This window comes from Pelodiscus sinensis, chromosome 9, assembly GCF_049634645.1.
Source record: "Pelodiscus sinensis isolate JC-2024 chromosome 9, ASM4963464v1, whole genome shotgun sequence".
NCBI lineage: Eukaryota > Metazoa > Chordata > Testudines > Trionychidae > Pelodiscus > Pelodiscus sinensis.
Genome location: NC_134719.1, coordinates 40140967 through 40164575, shown reverse-complemented (window position 1 = coordinate 40164575; position 23609 = coordinate 40140967). Strand labels below are relative to the sequence as shown.

General features: G+C 42.7%; 1 protein-coding gene across 1 annotated transcript in view; it reads left to right on the top strand.

The window, feature by feature from the left end:
- Positions 1 to 21847: 21847 nt before the first annotated feature.
- OLFM3 (olfactomedin 3) overlaps positions 21848 to 23609 on the top strand; it is a 145310-nt gene continuing 143548 nt past the window's right edge. Inside the window, exon 1 of the mRNA XM_075936622.1 lies at positions 21848 to 22288. Within this exon, the coding sequence (XP_075792737.1) occupies positions 22220 to 22288 (69 nt within the window). The 5' untranslated portion in view covers positions 21848 to 22219. The remainder of the gene's footprint in view (positions 22289 to 23609) is intronic.

The following is a 23609-nucleotide window of genomic DNA, read 5'->3' as shown; positions in this document are numbered from 1 at the left end:
AGTTCCTGGCTGCCTGGTTTATAGAAATGCCTATAAAATATATCTGAAGAGACTCCTGCTATGTGGCTACTCAAATATAGCTGGTACATTAGACTAAAACAGCTGAATCCAAACATCCAAAAGAGATGTGATCAATAGGAAGATGACTCGGATAATTGCACTTATGAGGAGAAGGGACTGAACTAATTAGCATCTAGATGGCAATCAGAGATTATTTCAGAGAATAGAAATGGATACAGAGTGCACAGACAATCATTATGGCATAGTGGCTATAGTCAGAGGCATGCAGCGCATGAACCAAGCATGGAATGCATTTGTGTCAACCACCAAAGAGAAATTATCCATGAATAGCAGTAACAGCTCCAGTGTGGCCATATAGGGTTCAAGCTGTGTTGACAGGACTTTTCAAGGTGAAATGTAGCAACTAATACCGGAATGGAAATTAATCTTTCGATTCGAAGCCAAGAAATACAGATTGCCTAAGTTTCTACAACCCTGCTATGAAGCCAAGAAAACAGTATATGTACTACTTACAGAGGGCCAGATTTTCATTGTGGCCTCTAAAATTGCACCCAAAATCAAACAAAGATGCACATGCTAGATCCCCAACTTTGTCTGAGAAGTCTGTGGTTACAAACATCATTTGCTCCCATCAGTAAGTATGTTAGATGTTTGAACTCTGCCTTTTGACTGTATGTATATAATACCACAAATGCTCTAGAAGAATGTGTCTCTTGGTGAAGATAAAGATACTATTTTCATCGACAGTTAATGGCCAATATTACTGAGAATTTAAAGAATGTATGTGGAAATTCCTGTATAGCATTATTATTCTTTAATATTTGTATATGTCTACACTTGCAGCCTATTTCGGAATAGGGCTGCAAACGTAGGCATTCGGAATTGCAAATCAAGCCCGGGATTTAAATATCCCATCCTTGATTTGCATCTTTCCAGCCGGGCGCCATTTTTTGAAATTTACAAGCCCGGAATAACTGTCTGCGTCTACACACAGCAGTGAAACGGGCGTTTGAAATAAAGCCCTATTTTGAACTGCCTGTTATTCCTCCTGCAATGAGGTTTAACAGGTAATTCAAAATAGGGATTTATTTTGAATGCCCGTTTCACTGCTGTGTGTAGACGCGGGCAGTTATTTCAGGCTTGTAAATTTCAAAAATGGCTCCCGGCCAGTAAGATGCAAATCAAGCGTAGGATATTTAAATCCCGGGCTTGATTTGCAATTCCGAATGCCTACGTTTGCAGCCCTATTCCAAAATAGGCTGCAAGTATAGACATACCCTTTCAGTAGCACTGAAGATACCAGTCATGGACCAGCACCCCAATGTGATTGGTGCTATGGGCTACTATTACATTATCCCATTTTAGAAGTCAGTGTTTTCACTGGAATGTTAGTGAAGCCACCTAGTGGTTCAATGTATTTCTTTGGTGAATATTTGAATCTCTGTAGTGTTACTTTTAGAGCTGATCAAAGTGTAGGAAAGAAAAATTATAATTTCAGGAAATCCCAAAGCATTTTTCATCTCTTTCCTTTTTGTTACAGTGATTTTTCATTTTCAAGAGTTTCTTATAAACTCTTTTAAGATTAAAGTGTCATTTTCAAACAAAGACATTTTAGAATAAAATTGAGAAAAGAATCCCATCATGTATCTGAAATAACAATCAAAATTAGAAATATTATTAAAACATTTTGCTCAATGAACCACAGGATAATTTTAAACAGTTAACATTTTCATCACAATTTTTAAATAGACAATTTAACGCACTTTAAAATGTTTTCATGAATAAAATTCCATTTCAAAAAAAGGCCAAATTTAGATGAAAATATTTTCTTTCACTCTGCAGTGGGTATTTTAATCAAACGTAAGTAATATATCTCTAAAAAAACTTTAAAAAGAAAAAGTAGAATTTATAGCTCCTTATTATTTACTCTATCAGTCTGGCATCCATTGAGTTAGACTAAATTATTGGAGTAATCTTTCCACTATATTTAAAAGCTCTCCATGTCATCAAACTGGCCTCCTGCTGAAAAGTATCATTAAAATGCCAGCCTCCACTAAGAAATGCAACAGTTCAATGCCGTGCAGGGGATATTAAAATAGTAACAGGTATTTGTAATATGTATTTTGAACATTCCTTTAGAAAGTGGCTACCATTAAAATGTCAACATTTGCCATGTAATAGCAGCAACCTACAATATTTGTGAAAGGCTAGATTTTCCCAGCTCTCTGAGTCACCGTTCCTTCCTAGAGCTGCTCCTGGGTCAGCCCAGCTCCATGTCACCCCTTAATAAGAACTGATTGAAAAATTACAGTCTAGCCTTACTACTTTACTGAAATTACTGCATCATTACATCTGACAAGGCATTGCTCTCCTACCTGATCTTGTGGCTAAATCTTTGAATACTGATGGAAAACATTAAAAATGGGCACACATTACAATTTACAAGAGAGAACATGTCAAGATTACACACACAGTGGCTACATCTACACTAGCAGCTTCTTGCACAAGAACTCTTTTGTGGAAACTCTTCCACAAGAGAGCATCTACACTGGCATGTGCTTTTGCACAAGAACATCTCTTGCGCAAGAAAGCTCTGATGCCATTTTAACCATAGGGCTTTCTTCCGCAAGAAATTCATGTTACCTGTCTACACTGGCCTCTTGCACAAGAACAGTTGCGCAAAAGGGCTTATTCGTGAGCAGGAGCATCAGAGTTCTGGCGCAAGAAGCCCTGATTTTATACATTAGAACATCAGTTTACTTGCGCAAGAACACGTGGCCAGCATAGACAGGCAGCAAGTTTTTGCGCAAGAGCAGCTGCTTTTACGCAAGATCGCACCAGTGTAGACACAGCCACACAGTTTACAAATTAGGTTTATATCCTGCTCGCATTGACCACAGTATCATATCCACATGTTGTGTCATACATTTTGTAAACCAGTAACAATAAACCTTCAGTCAATTTTTCTGTGAAGCATGAATTTTTATTTTCAGTATTAAGAAAACTGAAACCTTTACTAGTATTTATTTCAAATGGGGGCTACTTCAATGTAACATAAGATTAATACTATACCAGGAGATCTAAAGAAATAGAAGCTGTTTGGGAAATGCTGTTTTTTCCACCCTTCACATTTATTAATGTTAAGATAGAGAATGAGATGTAAGTTTTAATTGCCCAGACAAGATACGTTAATTCTGTAGTTGTAAGCTTCTGTTTTTATTGATAAATTCAGCTCACAAAAAAGCTCAGACTGAATTTGAAGCGTGGTCCTCTCATTAGCTTGACTGCATTTTTCATCTGTGAAATTCAATGCTTAAACTTCTGGAGAGAGCTGGTTGCCAATGCAAAAACAAAGCAAGTTGATATTTGTAAGTAAGAACATGATATGAGAGAGGCTTGTCCTTTTATGTCTGTGGAAAGAAGTTGGGATTCTGACGCTGGCAGAGTAGGTGCATTAGGCCTCAGCAGAGCTCTGACAAATTCACTCTTGGAAACCAGTCTGCTTCACCTATGTATTAGGTTAGGATGAGTACTGAACTTATAACAATGTGTTTAGACTTTATGAAATGGTTGTAAAATGCTGTGTGCATTAATTTCATATATGTAAGCTTTTGCTTTAAAGATGTAAAAAATGTTTACTCTAAATTGTAAACTCAGGAGGGATCATCTTCTAATCATCAAGAAAGCCTATTGAAACTAAATGGACCATTGTGAAACAGCACAATACAAAGATTTTGTCAATCACCCTTTCACACTCATGAAAAGGCTGCATACAAAACGGTTTATCCCATTAGCATGAAGTCTAGAAGAAGGAAATAAAAACAGCTGACTAAAACAGTTTTTTACCTCTCTTCTGCTCTTCGAACTCTCACAGGGTGATAGCTACAAAACAAAGCAGAGATCCCTAGGGTCAAACTGGCTTAGCCCCAAAAGATATTCAGAGCTGACCGATTAATATACTTCTGTTGCATTATGAAATAGGGATGCTAACTCAAGTGGTTACATATTTACACTAAACCACAAGATTTTTTAGTGGTTACACGTGGAGGGGCAGATGGAAGCCAGTGCTCTCAGAGAGCTAGCTCCCACCTGCTCCTCCTCCCCCACTGCCTCTAATAAAGAAGCAGCAACGTGGGTGGAAGGCAGTTCCATGGGAGCTGACATGCATGGGAAGCCAGCTTGAAAGCCAGCTCCCCATATGTACCAGCTCCCACCTGCCTCCTGCTTCCTCCTTCTTCCAGACGCCTATATAAAAGCAGCAGGGGATTGTGCATGTAGTTGGGTAGGATTAACCGATAAAATCAAGCTTATCAGTTAATTGTTTAAATGACTATACGTTAACATCCCTATTATAAAACCACATACTGTAACTCATTTGTTTATATATGTTGACTTGCATTAACCCTATCATTTTTTCTATAATGAATCTTAGTTTATTACTGGATTAACTTCAAGCATTGTCTTTAATGAGAAACCTCAGGTATAAAGTGACCTAAGGTAAGTGACTGGTCTGGGACTGAAAGCATCTTGAATCTTTTGTGATTCTGATGTATAGCAACCAAGTATCAGTGAATCTATTATGCCTGGGTGGCAAGACAGACTGGAATGTCCACAGGGACTTTCTGTGACTCCGTGTTAAGACAGTTAGGCTACGTCTAGACTGGCATGATTTTCCGCAAATGCTTTTAACGGAAAAGTTTTTCCATTAAAAGTATTTGTGGAAAAGAGCGTCTAGATTGGCACGGACGCTTTTCTGCAAAAGCACTTTGGCACGGATGCTTTTCCACAAAATCTAGATGCGGTTTTGCGCAAGAAAGCCCCGATTGCCATTTTCGCGATCGGGGCTTTTTTGCGCAAAACAATACCGCATTGTCTACACTGGCCCTCTTGTGCAAAAGCATTTGCGCAAGAGGGCTTTTGCCCGAACGGGAGCAGCATAGCATTTCCGCAAGAACACTGACAATCTTACATAAGATCATCAGTGTTCTTGCAGAAATTCAAGCGGCCAGTGTAGACAGCTGGCAAGTTTTTCTGCAAAAGCAGCTGCCTTTGCAGAAAATCTTGCCAGTCTAGACTCAGCCTTAGAGTACTTCAAGAGTTCATCTCTGTTACTAGGTTGGTTTTGAAATCCAATTATAAATTAGACAGCTAGTTTGGGGTCTTTGCCCTCCTTCTCAACTGTCTCCCCAGAGGTTGGTACTCATGGTAATTCACCACTCCAGAGAGCATAACAAGGTGTAATATAAATGTAGAAGTGAATAAACGTCTAGTAGTCTGGGATTTGAAAATTATTGAAAAGTGTCCAGAAATTGCTTTTATGTTTTAAAACTATAAAACAATGGTTCTCAAAGTTGTTCACAAAACTGCTTTGAGAAACCTGATAACTGGTTATTCCAGTGTGTTTATTTACCATCTCCATGGCCACAGAGCCTCACGGTTCCCATTGGCACTGGTTTGCCATGTGCAGCTAAGGGGAGTCGCGGGAAGCAGCATGGTCTCCATGGCCATGGAGCAAGTAAATAAACACACTGGAGCAGCCCATTAGTAGGTTTTGCAAAGTGGTTTCATGTACCACTTTAAGAAGCACTGCTGTAAAGTGAAAGAGAAACTGAAATTATGTCATGTTGGGCTATTGACTATTGGGCTATGAGATCTCTCAATTAACAAAAATCAAGCCTTGAACCTTGGGAGAGTCCCACCAAAAAAAAAAAAAAAGGAAGCTCAGATCTTACAATTGCTTACAAACATTCTTAATGTTCTATGCAGAAGGTAGAGTCATGTAAGTTAATGAAAATACTCACAGACAAAACATCTATGGATTCAACAGGGCCAGGATTTTCCCCACCATGTGCACAATAAATGGAATGCATAAATCTTTGTAGGACCAGGACTGTAGGCTACTGCCATGAATAATTTATTCACAAATTACTCAGGTGATTTAGCACTTTCTTATATCACCAATTATCTGTAAACAGGTTGTGTCTACTATGAATTCAGGTTTGTTAGATAGTTTTTGCAGATAAAAAAAGGCCTATAGATTTCTTTTGAGGTATTCAAGTTTTGTATTCCTTACTGCATGCACTTACAATTTAATAGTTAAACTGCGTGATTGATTACCTAGGTCACATAGTAATGTTCCTCTTACCTGATTAGATTACCTAACCTTAATAGACTCCTTTCCAAAATATATTTCCTTTAATCAGGAAACCAATTTCATTTCATGTTTACACATATCTTGACTATGGGCCTAAAATTTGCCTTCTGCAAACATCCATACAAACAGAACTTTTTTGTATGAATATTCACAAAAACTAATTAAAAGGGAGTGGGTGAAAATTAAGAAGGTGCTGAACTGATTTTAAATTCCTGATTATCTACAATTATTAAAAATGCTTTGTTCTTCTTACACAAACAGGAGTATTCATTATCAAGTCCCAGGCAATATTCAGCATAAGTGAAAAAATATTTTCTCAGATGGAATTCTAAATTTTGTCTTTTATATCATGATTCTCTGTATCTGCAGGTCCTTTATGGATGTCAGGAAGAGAGTAGGGCAGCCAGTCATAAAACTTTTCCAAAGAAATTCATGAAATGAGTCCTTTATATGCTATATGAGAGTATTCCTCAGAAGCAGCATCTTCTGAGTGCTACTGTCAAGGCTACCCTAAGCTGGATGTGGTCAAAGAAAAGAGTCCAGAACATAATATTGATATCTCAGGATGCAGGGACATTAACAGGGAAACGGGCAGTGTTAGGGGTTTGCCCCTGTCTGCGGTTAGCCCCCTCTTTGGGGTTGATCCCTTCCCAGTCTTTGCAAACCCCCTGGTCACCTCAGTGTCCGTTTGTCCTGTGCTAACCCCTGGGTTGCTCAATGAGTCCTTGTGTCAGCCAGGAGGGAAGGGGGACTGTCCCTCTCTCCAGGTCCCAGCCCAGGACCCTAAGAACAGGTGTAACCTACAACCTGCTCAGCAAGGGGGGCAATGCCGCAACTCACCGACCCCTGGGTCCTCCTTGACCCCATCCTGGGATTCTTCCTTCCCTCAGGCCATCCTCCATCCTGGCCACTCTGATCAGCTTTCTCCCCTGGCTGCCTGGTGCCTCGCTGGTCTTGGCATCTCGGGGTCCCACAGCTTCTCAGTCCTCCGATCCCGGCTTTGCCGCCTCGCGGGTTCCTGCCGCCGACTCGACTCCTGCCCTCCTCCTCCTTGAGGACGGGTGTCCTCCTTTTTAAAACCGGCGCCCTCTTCCTGGGATGCCGGTGCATGCACTCCCCGGCCCCCCGGTGCATCGTCCAGAGGAATCCCCCTGTGCCTGCACAGGCAGCAGCAGCCCAACAGGCTCGGCAGAGCCGCTTGCGCCGCTCAGGTGCGGGGCTTACCCCTTCAGCCCCGGCCACCCCGTCACAGGCAGATATTGATGAAAAAGAAACTACCTATTGCCTGCATTCAAGAGACCAAATGGAAGGCAGCAAAGCCAAGAGATATTTGGGCAGGCTATTAGTGACTACAGGTTGAACCTCCAAAAACTGGCACTCTCTGGTCTGGCAACATCCATGGTCTGGCGCTACCACTGATATTCCTGGATCAGAGAGCCAGGTAGCCTAGTGTTAGGCAGGAGGGCTATCCAAAAGCGGGGCCAGGCTGAAGCAGCAGGACGGGACAGGGGTTTGGGCTAGTGGCAACCCTGAGCACCCTGCAGCAGTGAGGCTGGAGCCAACAGCAGCCCCCAGCCACCTGTGGCACTGAGACCAGGCCCAGAGCAGCACCCGCAGTTCAGGACTGGGCAGTCGACAGTCGGTGGCAGTGTGGGGCTGGAGCCAGAGCTATGGGGAGCCAGTGGGAACAGGGCCAGAGTGTGCGGGCTGCTGCAGGACAAGAGTTCAAGCCCTTGACAACCCATGGTAGCAGGGCCAGGGATGAGGCTGGCAGCAGCCCCAGCAATCTGTGGCAGTGTGGGCAAGGTCAGAGCCTCAGGCAGCCAGCAGAAGCATGGGGCCAGAGCCTGGGGGCTGCCACCGAGCCGGAGCCCAAGCCCTCAACAGCCCCTGGGAGCTCATGGCAGCAGGGCCAGGACAAGAGTCATCCCCAACCAGCTCAGCAGCAGAACCAGGGCTGGAGCCAGCAGCAGCCCCTGGCAACCCATGGCAATTATGCCAAGGTTGGACCCATAGCAGCACAGTGTGGGGCTGGAGCCAGAGCCTGTGACAGCTCATGACAATGTGGGTTGTTGGAACCCTCAGGCAGCAGTAGCAGGGCCAGCAGGGCTGAGAGTAGTGATGAGGCCCTCAGAGCTGTCAGTGCTAAGAGTCGAGAGCTGAGGGACTGTGGCAGAGACCCTTCCCTGGTCCAGCAAATTCCCTAATTCGGGGTCAATCAGGTCCTAAGAGTGCCAGATCAGGGAGGCCCAACCTTTATATTATGGCATTCTGGTTATAAGTAATGTCCTTGTTTCAGTTTTAGATAAAGAGATGTGAGAATGTGTAGTGGTTGTGGAAAAGAGACTAGATAATTTTTTTGTGAAGTTAGCACTGGAAAAGTGCTCCTGAATTGGGGTGGACTATAAGCAGCCTGGGGAGTAGATGCATTTTGCCAGAATTAGCCCCTTGCAAGCCACCAGATGCTTTATTTACCTGTGCATCTGCAGGTACGACCGCTCACCATTCCCATTGGCCGCAGATTGCTATTTCCAGTTGTCAGCCGATGGTCAGGGCAGTGTGAGTGTGTGTGTTACACCCAAGTCTTCAATTGCTGGGACGCAAGGTCCCATTGCAGTGGGCAGCCTAGGGAGGCTGATGAGTTTAACATCCATGTCTTTAACCACTAGGATCGGGATCCCTTCGCGGCGGGCAGCCAACAGGCTGACAGACACCCCAGAGTTTACAGGGAGAGCTTATTACACCTCAGACTTTGACTGCTAGGATACATGATCCCTTTGCAGCGGGCAGCCTAGGGAAGGCTGAGAGATGCCCCTACGGATCTGTCCTCTGGAAGCGACACAATCCAAATGCCCAGCTCTGCCTGTATCTGTCCCTTATGACCAGCTGGAGTTCTTTTAAATTGTGCTTGGTTCTGTTACAGCAACTGAAGGAGTCAGGTTAAAGCTTAAACAGTTACAGGTTTATTAAAGAAGCTTATAAATCATATGGTTACAATGGCTATTGCTCTATTTCTTAACTGCTAGCAAATATAGATCTTAAAAATGGTTACAAAGAAAATAAAGATAGAAAATAGAAATAATGGCACCAAGTGACAGCTTAATCTTTAAAGAGCTCTAAATCTATGTGTACACTTAAGACAAAGGACACATCCAGGTACAATTTTTACCCCCTTCTGTGCCTCTCGACTCCAGCGTATCAGGCGAGGGCCGGTCCCTCAATTCCTAAGAAAGACGAATTTGAGGTGGGTGTCCCCGTGGAACCTCGGGAGGCCAATCACCTAACTCGACCAGCAGATAGATAGTAGATTGACGCTCAGAGTAAGTGTCCTGCTGGACCCATCTTTATAGCCATAGGGGCCCGTATCCTCTTTCTTATCTAAGATGCCAAATTGTTTTGGTCCGTCTTTGTGATGCCAGTTCTTACAAGGGAGTTTCAACTTAATTTACACTTACAAGAGAGATAACTAAATTGTGAGTACTGGACATTTTTTTTACTGGGCGGGAGATTCCTCCACCCGGACAGTGTGTGTTCATATCAATATGGGTGCCATCCAAGGCAGTTCTCACAGCCTCGAGGTCAACAATTGGCATATCTCTGTTTACGGCCATCTAGGGTCACAGCAGCCAGCATATCTGGGCCTTCTGTTAAGGCTTCAAAGACTATGTTGATCTTACTGCTCTCTCTATGCCCTGTGTGCGCCAGGCAAGCAAAGATGGATGTTACAGGTGGGAGAGGGAAGGGGGTTCCTGTCTGGCTACACCAGTCAACAGCAGCTGCAAGAAACAATGTCCGCTTTCCACAGCCCACTATAGCTAGGAACGGTGACCTGTGTCTAATGGGAGCCACAAGTGGTCATATCTATGGATGCACAGGTAAATAAACTAGGCATCCAACTAGGGACTAACCTTGACAAACTACATCCAGCCTGTGTGCTGCTTATTACCCACCCCTACCTTAAACGTTATGGCTGTGTCTACACTGGCATCCCTTCCGGAAAAGGGATGCTAATGTAGCACATCGCAATTGCAAATTCCACGGGGGATTTAAATATCCCCCGTGGGATTTGCATTTACATGGCTGCCGCTTTTTTCCGGCTTGGGGAAAAGCTGGAGAAAAGCGCCAGTCTAGACGTTATTCTCTGGAAAATAAAGCCTTTTCCGGAGGATTTCTTATTCCTACTTTCAAGTAGGAATAAGAAAGTAGGAATAAGAAATCCTCCGGAAAAGGCTTTATTTTCCAGAGAATAACGTCTAGACTGGCACTTTTCTCCGGCTTTTCCCCAAGCCAGAAAAAAGCGGCAGCCATGTAAATGCAAATCCCGCGGGGGATATTTAAATCCCCCGCAGAATTTGCAATTGCGATGTGCTACATTAGCATCCCTTTTCCGGAAGAGATGCCAGTGTAGACACAGCCTGTATGTGTTGGTGGTATGTGGCAAGTAAGAAAAAGAAAATTTCTGAGGAAAATGCACATTGTGACCTTGAAGGTCATTTGGGGAGAGATGGTAAATGTTTCAAAAGAAACATAGCAGCCTTGATTATGGACATAGAAACAAGGAATAAGGAACGATCTTATAGTACTTTAAGACAAATGATTTGGTAGTTAATTTTTCACTATGAAAGAAGAGCATCTGATTACCAAAAAAAAGTGGTAATAAGAAAGCACAGATAGATTCTTGTTACACCGTGCTGAGTAAAGAACATAAAAAAATTGTAAGATCTTCCCAAGAGAAAACTTTGCAACTCAGCCTAAAATGCTGCTTCTTGACAATGAATTTGTGTCACATATAAGAAGAAATAGTCCAAAGCCAAACAGGAAATCAAGTGGTGGATGCTTAATGAAGTTGGCAAGGAGTTTAAAATGGAAATGCTGGGAAAGATCTCTTCAGAGGGAGTAAGGGAAAATACAAATCAATGGTGGAATCATATTGCAGGCAAAAATCAAGAATGGGCAAAGAGCCTGTTTGATGCAACAAAAACAAAAGCCTTTTCCCCCCATGAGATCTGTTAATGGAATGAAAAAATTCAAGAGCCTGTCAAGGAAAAGGAAAAGTATTTTAAACTTTGGCAAGAGATGCTCCAACAGCAGGATTTTTCAGGAGTATAAAAACACCAAAGAGCTAGCAAAAAAGAAGAGGTGGTAGCTACTTCAGCTAAAGCCATTGAAGGTTTGATTGTACATCTTGAAATAACAGAGAGTGTGAAAGAAATATAAATAGTAGAGTAAATAGACCCCAGTGTTCCCTCTAAGATTTTCCATATAAAATAAGGGATGATTAACAGGGTGCATGACCCTGCACCCGCTCACCATGAAAACCATCCAGCTTGGCACTCAGTCTCACTCCCACCCAGGCTGGCTCCCACTGTTCCTGCACCTGTGGGTTCCCCATCACCTACACCTCCATCCTGTGCACCCTTTACCACTAGCCCTGCATTGTGCCCCCATTGCTCCTAATTTCTGCACAGTGCCCCCTTCATCCCAGCCCCTAGACTTTCCTCCCAGTTGTAACTGCAACTCCTACCCTGCACTTCCAGCATGTCCTGTCACACTGCCCCAACCCCTGCCCAGTACCCTCAATCCCCTTTGCCCAGCAACATCCATGCCAAGTTGCCCCTCACCCTCTGGTTATGGCACCCTGGGCATGGGCCCAGTTTGCCTTGTGACAGGGCAGCCACCCACTATGTGGCTCTGGCTTTGTACAGCAGAGCTGCCACCACTGCCTGCCACATAGCTGCTCCAGCCCTGGTCACTGAAGGTGCTGCCACCACTCACCATGCCGGAAACCACCCTAAACTGTGGATAACAGATCTATCCAGCAGGGAAGGGCTCTTTCTTTTGTATGGCTGTTCAGTAGCACTAGCAAGAACATTGGACAGTGCATACAGCCCCAATTCTTATGTCTGACCTAGTTCAGACAAGCCATCCTACTTCACATATTCAACAGTCCTAGCTGTTTCACTTGGGTACCTGCTGCGTTGCTTCCCTTGACTCATGATTAGTGAGGCACTAGGCTTCTTCAGAAATGACAAAAGGAAAAAGCAAAGAGAAGTTACAGAACTGTTGTAAGTGTGTGTTTGTTGGATGCTGCAGGTGGTTAGAAAATCCTTCTCTCCCCTTTGTGCTAATATGCAAAGCCAGAATGCTGCCAAGCCATCTTAAAGTCTGCAAAAGCAATGGCTGAAGTGTGAGACGCTCGAATGGCAAAGTTGCTCTGCTGGAATGAGGTGCCCATGCTGCAGCAAGGAAACTGGGAACCTTCATCTTTGATAAATGAATTAGTTAAAGACAAGTGGGCAACTGCACATCTTGTAAGTCCTGTAGCAGCTGGAACCTGCATCTCTCACTCCCAACCCCAACCTCCAGATTAAAGAGCAAGCTGCGATTTTCCCTACCTTCGTACAAGAGATTTCTCTTCTCAGTGCTGCCCACCCCTAAGGGACCAGCTCCTCTTGTGACCCACTACTTGCTGCCAGGCAGGATGGGAAAGAGAGCTAACAACTACCTCCACAATCCCATTGCTTAATGCACTCAAGGGAAGCACTTTTACCTCTACCCAGCAGGGCAGCATTTGAACCCCATGCCAGAGGGAAAACTGAGGAAGGTTGAGAAGTACTAGGCAAGTTGGTAGCTTGAAGGTGAAAAACTGCAGCAAGTTGCTCCTGAAAGGTGAGTTTCTGGTGCATTTCAAGAACTTGATACATGAAAAGGGCTTAAGAAGGCAGGCTGAAGGATCCACTTGGCCAAATTTTCAAAGGTGACACAGGAGTGTCCTGATTTTCAGTGGTTCTGCTGCACCCCCCCAGACAGGGAGTGAGGGCTGGCCTGTGGGGGGAAAGTTGCGGGCTTGTATTTGGAGTGCTCCCCCTACAGAAACTTCCCAGTGTCACCACCACTGCCTCACCACCCATAGCGGCTTTTTCGCCACCTTACTCTGAGCAGCCACACCCACACGGCATCCTCTCGCTGCTCGATGCTGCAGCCGCAGCTGGCAGAGAGGCCACTTCTAGGGGACTGGAGAATCCAGGAGAGCTCCTCCTTGGGCACTGTGCTGCAGAGCGGTCCAGCCGGGACCTGTGGAGCCTATGCCGAGCTCAGCCTGTCCTGTGCGGGAAGCGTGGCTCAGTATTTCCCTAGCAGGGGCACGTCTGGGGCTCTGCCCAGCCACTGCCATTGGAACTGGGCTGGTCACATCCCTCATGGTGTTCTCCAAGCCTGTGACTAATGGGCATGATAGGAGCTGTCCTGGCCCCAGCTGGCTCTGCAGGAGGCTGGTTCAAGCCCCAGCTGCCCTGCCTGGCTCAGGTTGAGCCCAACACTGCCTTTCCACTAATGCAGCCTGGGTCAGGGCCACGCTCTGGCCCAACCATCCCAGTTCTGTCCCTACATGGGGACTCAAGCTGCACCAGGCAGAATTGAGCCCTGCCGCCAAAGCAACCACAGCTCCAGCCCTGGCAAAGGGATGAAGATAGAGCCAGGCCACATCTTGGCTGTCCAGATGCACCTAGGGGGCCAGCCACCCACCACATGGCCCTGCCCCAGATTAGATGAGCAGCCACTGCGCAGACTCTGATGAGGAGGTGGGCAGGACTCAAATTCTTGATGCACGCCTGTGCAGATGCACACCTTAGGGGGAACTATGGACAAAAGAACTAAAGATACTGATGAGATCCAAGTTATTAAAGTGGAAATATTTTAACCAATGAGACCGAGATAAGGATCAGTGAGAAATTAATTATGAGTGAAGACAATCCAAAATAACCATGCTATAGGATAAAACCAAACCAGGATCTGGTGGCATCAGAAGTAGCAGAATCATTGAGCAAGATGTAAAATAAGAATGCTCACAATGGCAGATTTGCAGAGGTATGAAAGTGGCTGGGCCAAACAGGCTGACCATAGTGACTAAACTGTGTAATTTCATCATGGGAATGGATATGATGCCTGATGGCTAGAGAAGGAACATATTTACGAGACTAGGAAATATATGACCAATAACTACCATAGCGTTAAACTTATCAGCCACATGACTATATATTATCATTCCTGCAACACCAATTTGAAACAGTAACATTCATCATTTATGTATCTCACTCTCAAACCAAATATCCAGTGCCAGATTGGCTTATGGACATTTACGGTGCCATGTCTTCGATGACCGTGACATCAAGATGCGGACCAAGATTGTTGTCTACAATGCCGTAGTCATCCCAACATTGTCATTGCTTTACCTAGATACTGAAGGCACAAGGATCTGTTTCCACACTTGTGTTTCTTCTGGCTTTCAACATACCACATGCTCATCTTTACCTTTACTTAACATTAGATACCTTGGTCCCAATTCACGTCTCATTTACACCAGTATAAATTAAGAGTCATTTCAAATGCATTAATGGAGTTACTTGGGTGTATAACTCATGTGACAAAAGAATCAGACCTTCTATGCCAAAATGAAATACTTCTATGTTGCCATTTTAAACCCAGCAATTTATACTAAATTTTATAAACAAGTATTTATTACAGATGGTCAGCTATGCCATTAAAAATGCAAGGGTTATTGTCTCAACTACTGAGTATTTTTGGTATGCTTCTTTTTCCTTTTTCCAAAGAAGGGATGTTTTGGAAATATTGTTCACTTACATAACAAAAATGTGCTAAACAATTTCTTTGATCATCTGAACCCACTCTATTAAATATTTTATCTGATAGATTTTAATTACACTGTCACTGAGAAATGAAACAAAAAGTGTGTGCAGCAAACCGTTCTGGTGTCATGACGCAAAACACTACAACAAAGTTTCTTCACTTCCCCTGTAGCAGCAGTTAATTCATAATTATTGTGGTCATAGCAGTGCCAGTTCATCCAAACGAGGGAATGTCTACACTAGGAAATTATTTTGAAATAACTAAATTTGAAATAATAACTCCCAAAATAACAAAATCAAAAGAGTGTGTCCCCACTATGGGGGAGCCTTGAAATTAGTCCAAGACAGGCTCCGATATTGTGGACACACTACCTCGACTTAGAGTTCCAGGAAGCACTGGGAGTAATTACTTCAAATTACTCTGGGGAGTAGTTATTTCAAAATAGCAGTAGCGAAGTGTCAACACTAATGATATTTTGAAATAACTATTTTGAAATAAGTGTTGTTCCCTGAGGAGAGCAGGAGTACAGATTTCAAAATAACCAGCCTGTTATTTCAAAATAATGGGCTTGGTTGTGTGGACGTACCTCTTATTATTTTGAAATAAGTGAGGTTATTTTGAAATAATTCCCTAATGTAAACCAGGGCCTAATCAGTTATGCTTCTGATGTGCTAGAAAAAGGCAATCATTAGGAATTAATCTTTTGTCTTAAACATCTTAAAAGGATATTACAACACAAGAAAGAAATAATTATATAACAAATAAATGATAATATGACCAAATTCTCAGGTGGTGTAAATAAGCTAGCACCATTGAAGTCTATGTACTGTACCAGTTTTCACCATCTGAAGAGCTGCCTCTGTCTTTAATTATCTTTATTTAGAAGAGAGAAAAATAAATTGTTTGTCTAAAAGCCATTGCAGGAGTTCTTGGAGTTATTTTTAATGGGCGCTACAATTTGAACAGCAGTTCCTTTCAGGATAAAGCTTGGCAGAACTGATTGCAAAGGGATTAAAAGGATTATTTGGTCATACACTATTTGATAATGGCAATTAGATACACCAGATTCACTTAGAAAAGACTTCCTTTTTAGAAACCAATAAACTGAAAACCCTGTTTAATGTGGCTTATCCTTTTGTTCTTAAAAATCTGCTTCTTGGCTTCCATTGATTTCAGAGAAAATATCAGTGTTATCTCTTGATCTTTCATCATTATTTAAAATTTAATAGACTTCAAGTTTAGGGACCAACCAGTATGGATCAACTTAAATTTTTCAGACCAATTATTCACTGGCAGCCAGGTGAAGATAAAGTTATATAACCTTAACAATTAACATGTTATTGTCATAACAGTACCTTAGTTATTATCTAAGGCTATATAAGTGTATCTCCAAGTTATATATTAAACTATACTTATTATGATTAATACAAAAGGGCTTTTAAGCCCAAAAATAATTAAAATTAAAATAATAAAAAAAATATTATAGAAAATATACCCTCCTTACAGGAACTCATTTCTCATTATAAGAAAACCTACGCAATCTCAGACTGAAGAAAGAACGACAGTCACATTACACTGAAGAGGAATGCTGGATACATTTCTTGGTGCATTTCTAGGAGGTACTCAGATATGATGATAAAGGGCAGAGTTAAAAAAATAGGCTATCAAGATGACTATCATTACACTAGAGGTGTCAAACTCAGTGTGTAGTGCATGGAACTATGTTTGTATACAATTAAATATATGTATCTTGTATATCAACACAAGTTTCTAACATACAGAATTGAATAACAGTCTATCTTCCTCCAACTGCTAGCAATATGCATTGCAATATGGTTTCCAAAACAAGTTACTCTAACTTTAGTATCACACAGAAAATCCCTCATTACCATTATTAAGCATATGGTTGAATATTTTGCTCAAGTCCTACTGAAGATCCTGGGAATTAAGCATGTGCTTAAAGGTAATGATTTAATGATTTACTTTAGCATTTTACTGAATCATAGCCCTCTTGTTGGTTACATGGCTAAGTTAGTCTGAATTTAATTTATTTTTCAGGCATATTTTGCACATCCAGAAGGGAAAAAAGCACCTCAAATAATAGTTTCTGTCCATTTTCACCAAATTATACACTTCAGCAGATTGCTTTTGGCTCATATGAATGTCTGATTGAGAAAAGTCCATTCTAAATATTATCTTTCTCCCCTACAGTGTGTGTCAATATCATTGGGAATGGGACTGAGACCTTTCTGTTATTCCAGATAATATTCAGAGTCATTATGCAGCTTCCTTTTGGCCAGATCCTTGCAAAATCCAGTTAGCTACCATTGCCTCAAACAAATGATTAGTTCCTGAGTCCAATTAAAATATCTGAGGAGTTCTGAAAATCTGAAGGTTTGTCTTTGTTAGGGGCAAAACAATTGGTCTTTTTATCTTACCTTGTTCTATTCAATATTTGATTAGTTTCAAAGACAGACATTCCAGCCAGCATGATGAAATTGTCAGAAAAATTTACAACTTTGATAAAGGTCTTTTGAAAAAAGTGTTATATGATTTACTTTAAAGTTCTTAAACTTTGCCAATTTTGCACATGATGGGTATGAAAAAGAGAGAAGAAGTGAGGATAAACTACAAAGGAAAGGAAAAGTATTAGCCAAGGATGTACTCTAGAAAGGGACTCTAAATGCTCTCATACTTGTCTTTGTAGTTTTGTAATCTGTATGGATTTTTTTCTATAAGAGGCAATTTCTATTGAAGACATTGTCCATTCTCTTTCCATTGCAGACTCTAAGATTTCCAGTGCTATAGTATTATTGCCTTGGTTATTATTAAACCTGTATTAATATATATGACTGTCCCTTTTGATCTTCTTATTCCTTTCCTATGCCTAATATACATTTTCCATAAGAAACTTTTAGATTCGTTTCTTTCTGTTACACTTTGTAGAAGAAGATTCAACATGGACTCAATACTGGGCCAGATCCTGTTTCAACTGTAATCAGTGGAATGTCAGTGGGAGCCTCCTTTTGTATGCTTCATGAGATTGTATGACTTTTTTTATGTGAAAGGGCATCCTTTGGACATATGCTTTATATGGAAATTAAAGAGTTTACAGCCTAGTGAAAATAAATTGCTGACTGAAATGTATTTGTTTTAATAATGCTTCAGATTAACTTAAAGTATTCTTCATTCTAATTTTACCATTCAAAGAATTAGCAGTTCTTCAGACAACTACGAAAATTTCAAAGAGAATTTGAGATTTGGAAAATACAGTAAACTGCTACCCCAGAAATGGCATTCTTCATTCTATGGCATTCTTTCAGTGACCTGCAACTATCTTCCCTACACTGATGGTTTATCAGATTTCTCATATGATGCCTGTGGTATGTGTGGGGAGGGTCTGTTTTGTAATAGTTTTTATTAATCTTTCAGTGATACTGAGCAGAGCTCCTGATTGGTCAAGCACAAAGGTTATGGACTGGTGGGAAATAGTGGTTCGTAACCCCATACCACCACTCACCCCATCTTGTGGCAGCACCCAACTTACTTCCCAAAGAGGAGAATCAAAAAGACCACTTCCCAGTATCCATAACTGTATCCTTCCTCAGGCATAAAACAAAATAGTCTAACTGTGCTGCTTACCTACCCCTGTATCATGCAGCTTTTATAGCTATTGTGGTGTTATGTGCTTCTCCTGGTAGTGGGTGTGAGTGGTTTGAGTGAGAGGCTGGGAAATGGAAAATGAAAAAGTGTTTTTGTGAAATGTGACACCAGATCTTGTGAAAACAGATTGTGGTGCGAGAAGGCTCTGTCTCAATTAAAGTTTGTTAGACTTTTTGACTGCATGTCTTGCTTCAGCATCTACTAGTTCCTTACAAGGGAGGATCAGGTAGTTTGCAAGGCCAAACTCTGCTTCGTTTAGTGTACCAGCTGCTTTTGCTTTTTCTCTCTCCATACTCTCCCTCCAACCTCTCCTTTCAGGTGGAGATGGGGTAGCTCCAATTGAAATACCACTCACAGGCAGGACTTTAAGCATCAAGCCAGGCTTCTCCTTCAGGGGAGCCTTCTAGATACTACAAGCCTTCTAGATACTACAAGCTACTCTCACAGCTTCCAAACAGACAGCCAAGATTTCCTGTCCCTTTCCTTCTCACTGCTCCCTCTCTGCAACTGTGTCACAGTGGAACAGGAAGAGAGGAGGTGGCCAGCTTAGTGGCCTCTTGACCCTGAACAACAGAACATTTTACTACCAGGTGGCAACCAACATGAGGAGAAAGGTTTACAAAGGGATATGCAAGATTTCTGGGCCTCATTAAATTAGATATATATTAAAGTATCTCATCAAGTCTAGCATGTAACTCATTCAAAGTGGCTACTATTTCTTGTTAAACTTAAAGGCTGTGTCTAGACTGCATCCCTTTTCCGTAAAAGGGAAGCAAATTAGACACATCGCAATTGCAAATGAAGCGGGAATTTAAATCCCCCCGCTTCATTTGCATAAACATGGCTGCCTCTTTTTTCTAGCTCAGACCTTTGACGGAAAAAGGGCCAGTCTGGATGGGGATCTTTTGGAAAATAAAGCCTTTTCCGAAAGATCCCTTATTCCTCTTAAAAAAAGGAATAAGGGATCTTTTGGAAAAGGCTTTTTTTCCCCGAAAGATCTCAGTCTAGACTGGCGCTTTTTTTCCAGCAAAGATCCGAGCCGGAAAAAGGCAGCAGCCATGTTTATGCAAATGAAGCGGGGGGGATTTAAATCCCCGCTTCATTTGCAATTGCGATGTGTCTAATTTGCATCCCTTTTATGGAAAAGGGATGCAGTCTAGACACAGCCAAAGACATTGAAGCCGTAAGCTGCCATTTTCAAAGATGGCTGCCATTTCTTTGTAGCTTTCACATGTGAAATGAAGCTACCTCTAGGAAAGTCGACCACCATCTTTCATTGCATCCACTGGCACTGAAGCCATAATCTCCTTATGCAGATGGCTTCTCTTCTATGCTCTAATGGTTTCAAAGTAGACAACTGTAATGATAGAAAAGAATGTGGGGAGCAGAAGATAAGTTAGTGTATGTGGGGTCCAGCAAAGAGATTGAGCAATGTATTCAGAATTGTGGGATATAGGAAGTATTTTGAACATGCCTGGGTAGAGAGTGAAGATGGTGCAGAGGGAAAGAAGATGGCAAAAGGGAAAATGCAAAATGTGGAATATTGTTATAAACAGACAGCAAAAATATGGGGAAGGGAAGTGAAAACGGGGAACAAGTGCAGGAAAAGAGTTTGGATGGAACATGAAGGGTCTTTCTATGGGCTCAAAAACAGAATGCAAATTTCCCTGCCCCATCATAATATTTATTAATTATTATTATGATTGTTTATTTTATTTTCCTCTACATCATGGGGACTTTGCTAGATTTTGTTTTAAACCAATAGCCTTCAAAACATACAATCTTTAAGCTTATAAAGTGGAAGCTACTGTATATAATGTATCCCCATGATTCACCAAAAAGACCTGATGACAAACTGATTCTATAGCTGTAGGTAGTCATACATTTTGTAAAATCTTCCACAGAATTCCAGCATTTTTAGATTTTCAAATGCATTTATTCTCCTTTGACTTTCTTTAAAATACTCATAGTGCTTAAGAACACTGTCTTCTAGAGGTCAGTGATTGTGATGTCTTGTACTCCTACCATGTTCTTGAGCTGCTCATTCATACCCCTAGGGATTGCTTCAAGTGCTCAAGCAATCACTCAGATTTTCTTTGTTCTAGTTTTCTGTAATAGTTCCGCTTCACAGAGCTCTTCATACTTTGCTCCCTCTACCCCTCTTTTTTAATGTTTCTGTCTATTGGCCATATCAATTAATCTGGACTTGTTTGTCTACAGTCTGCAACAATTATTATCCAACCTGTTTGCCGGAACCATTCAAATCCCATAAAATCTTAGCCTCTTCATTCTTTAGAGAGTTCTGAGTATAGTGGTCATACTATTGCATACTGTGTTTAAATCCCAGGTTGTGTAATATTGGGATTATATGCCCTCTCCCCACAATCATTAGTCTCGATATTTGTCACTTAACTTTGGGGGGTTGGCTAGAAGTGAGAAGTGGGAAACTGGATCATTGGAGGGAAGAAAAGCAGTGAAAAATGTGGAGAAAAGGGACCTGGCTGTGGGTAAAGAGAGAGACCCCTGTAAAAAGATAAAGAAATAGGGGAGAGTTTTGGATGAAGAGAAGGGAAAGGATCAATGAAAATTGCAGGTACTTTGCAACCCTGCTCCTTAATATATTCATCTTCACAATGGGGACCAAGGACTGACTTATGATCTACCTCCCAGGTAAGTGAAAGCCCCTTGAGATCCTCGGTGAAAGGATTAGAATTTGTGTATTATGCTTACATAGAAGGGAACAGGAGACACCCTCTCACTTCATGCTCTCACATCCACAAAATGTCCCTCAAGTTGCTTCTTAGAACTTAGAAGCTATGCAACTCCCTAACAATCCCCGCCCTTCCTAGAGTCCCCGTCGCCGGCCCTTGAACTCTTGGGTCTCAGCCGCTTAACTCCCTAGCTGGGAGAGGCTCCTGGCTGATGGGTAAGAGAAGGGAGTAAGTAGCACACAGGGCCAGTCCCTGATCCTCCTAATGTCCTGGCTGGTCACCACCTCTGTTGCTTTTCTACCGCCCTCATCATCCGTCTCCTGGCGCAAGGTTTCAAGCAGTCTCGGGTTAGCACTCGGATATCTAGCCGCCTCTAGAGCAAGGGACAGAAATGGCTGGCAGCACGTTGCTCTGCCCACAGCAAAATGCTGCTGTCTCCTGCCCGAGGGGGCAAGGAAAACTCTGTCCCAAGGCGCTGGGCAGCCCCCAGCGTGTGGGCTCCGGTGCCCTGCAGGCTCTCTCTACTGTCGCCTCTGCGCAGCTCAGCCTGCCCGCAAACCCGCCAAGTGCAGCGAGCCAGAGCCAGCCAGCCGGTCCTCGTTTGGTTAACCAATTCCCAGCGCCACAGCCCCGAGCCCCCCAGAGCTGTGCTGATGTCACATCCGTTGCCCGCGTCTCAGCCCCTCTGCCAGCAGCGAGGGCTCCCCTCTTTTCTTGGGTCAAAACTTTTGCGGTGGGTTGGTTGCGGGCGGAGGGAAGTTGTGGGGGGGGAGAGGTCCTGGAGGCGCTTCAGCACCACGGCCAGCGCCTTCCTCGCTTGCCTTCCCTGGGCTGGCGCTCCCCTCCCTCTCCGCGTTAAGGATGCCTGCGGAATGATTGTCCCTCGGGCGGCTGCTGCTGCTGCTGCTGCTTCCATTCGGCTCGGGCGGGCGGGCAGAAAGTGCAACTGACTAGCGTGGGCTCTGCAGCGGGAGTGGAGCGAATGCATGAGGAGTGAAAGCAGAGGAGCAACCCCTGGCTCAGAATGCAGGCGCTCTCCAGCATCCTCAACCTGCTGCTGCTGGCTTTGCTCGCCGGGCTCGATCCTTCAAAGGTAGGAAACGGTGGATGGTGGTTTGCATGAGACCCGCTGAAAGCTGCCCTCCTCCTATGCCCTATGCCCAAGTCTTCCCCCCACCCTCCAGCTTCCTCCTGCTCCTGGCGGATGACAAGTTCACCTACCGCAAGGTACATAAATAAATAAAAATACATGTTTTAGGAAGCAGACAATGCGCATCTCTCGCGGTTTGGCTTTGGGAGCGGAAAGGCTTTGGTGTGTCCTTTTGTTGTCCGATCAGCCACACTGGAGAGGAGGGGGTAGGATATGTTGTTGTCAAAGCTCATTGCGATGTCTGGTTCCATTGTTTAAAAAAGAGATGCCTCTTTTCACCCTCTCCCCCCCTTTCTTTGTGTGTGTGCTGGAAATTGGTCAATAATTCTAACAACGCAGACGTGCTGCAGTTTGTGTCCAAAACATTTAGGATACCCGTACTACCGAAACCCCGAATAGAAAGGATTAACTCTTTCTGATCGCTGTTACTCGGAGCCCCCCTCCGGAGTTTACTTTGTCAGCCAAAAATAAAAGAAGCTGGTGATAGAAGCATTACCACGCTCAGACTAGGATGAAAACAATTATCTGTTGAACTCTGGAAGCTGTCCAGCTCTGGTTGAAATTAACAGTAGCCTACCTGAAGTATAAGTGAAGGAGATATTTATAGTGATCAATGACTATACATGGGCTATTATGAAACATCTGGCCCTAGCATCAGTGTAGTAAGAAATGAAAATAAATGTACTTAGACTGAAAAGCTGAAGTGTCACAGGAAAGAAAGGGCTGGGTATTTTTTCACCTTGAGTACAATAGCCATGCTCTAGACTGCAGCAGAGTTGTATTATTTTCAGGTGCATTCAGGTATCAAAAATATCAACTGTGAAATTGAATTATGAGTACTTAAAAGTAAGCAACATTTTATCGTATACAACCTGCCTTGTTTAGGGCATTAAAAAGCCTATAATAATTTATTCAAAATCAGCCTTGTCTGATACCATTTAGTAACACTGGTGACTGAAAACCTCTAGGCCTATAGATGTGTGCAGTAGAAACTTAGAATTTGTCTCATCTGTCTCAGTATTTGTTATGCACTCTTTGGATTCCTTGTAGGCTATATAAAAAGATAATGAGACACAGAACTTCTGTAGAGTATTACCAGGAGAAGAACACGTTGTGTTGTCACCACTTATACAGTATGTATGTGAATGTCGTTTTAATTATGATGGTTAAGTACTAAACAAATTAATGAAACATTTTCAGCACTATTAAACAGCTTTTTTCTCTTGATAGATGTCAAAATTGCTCACATAAAAAGCAATATATA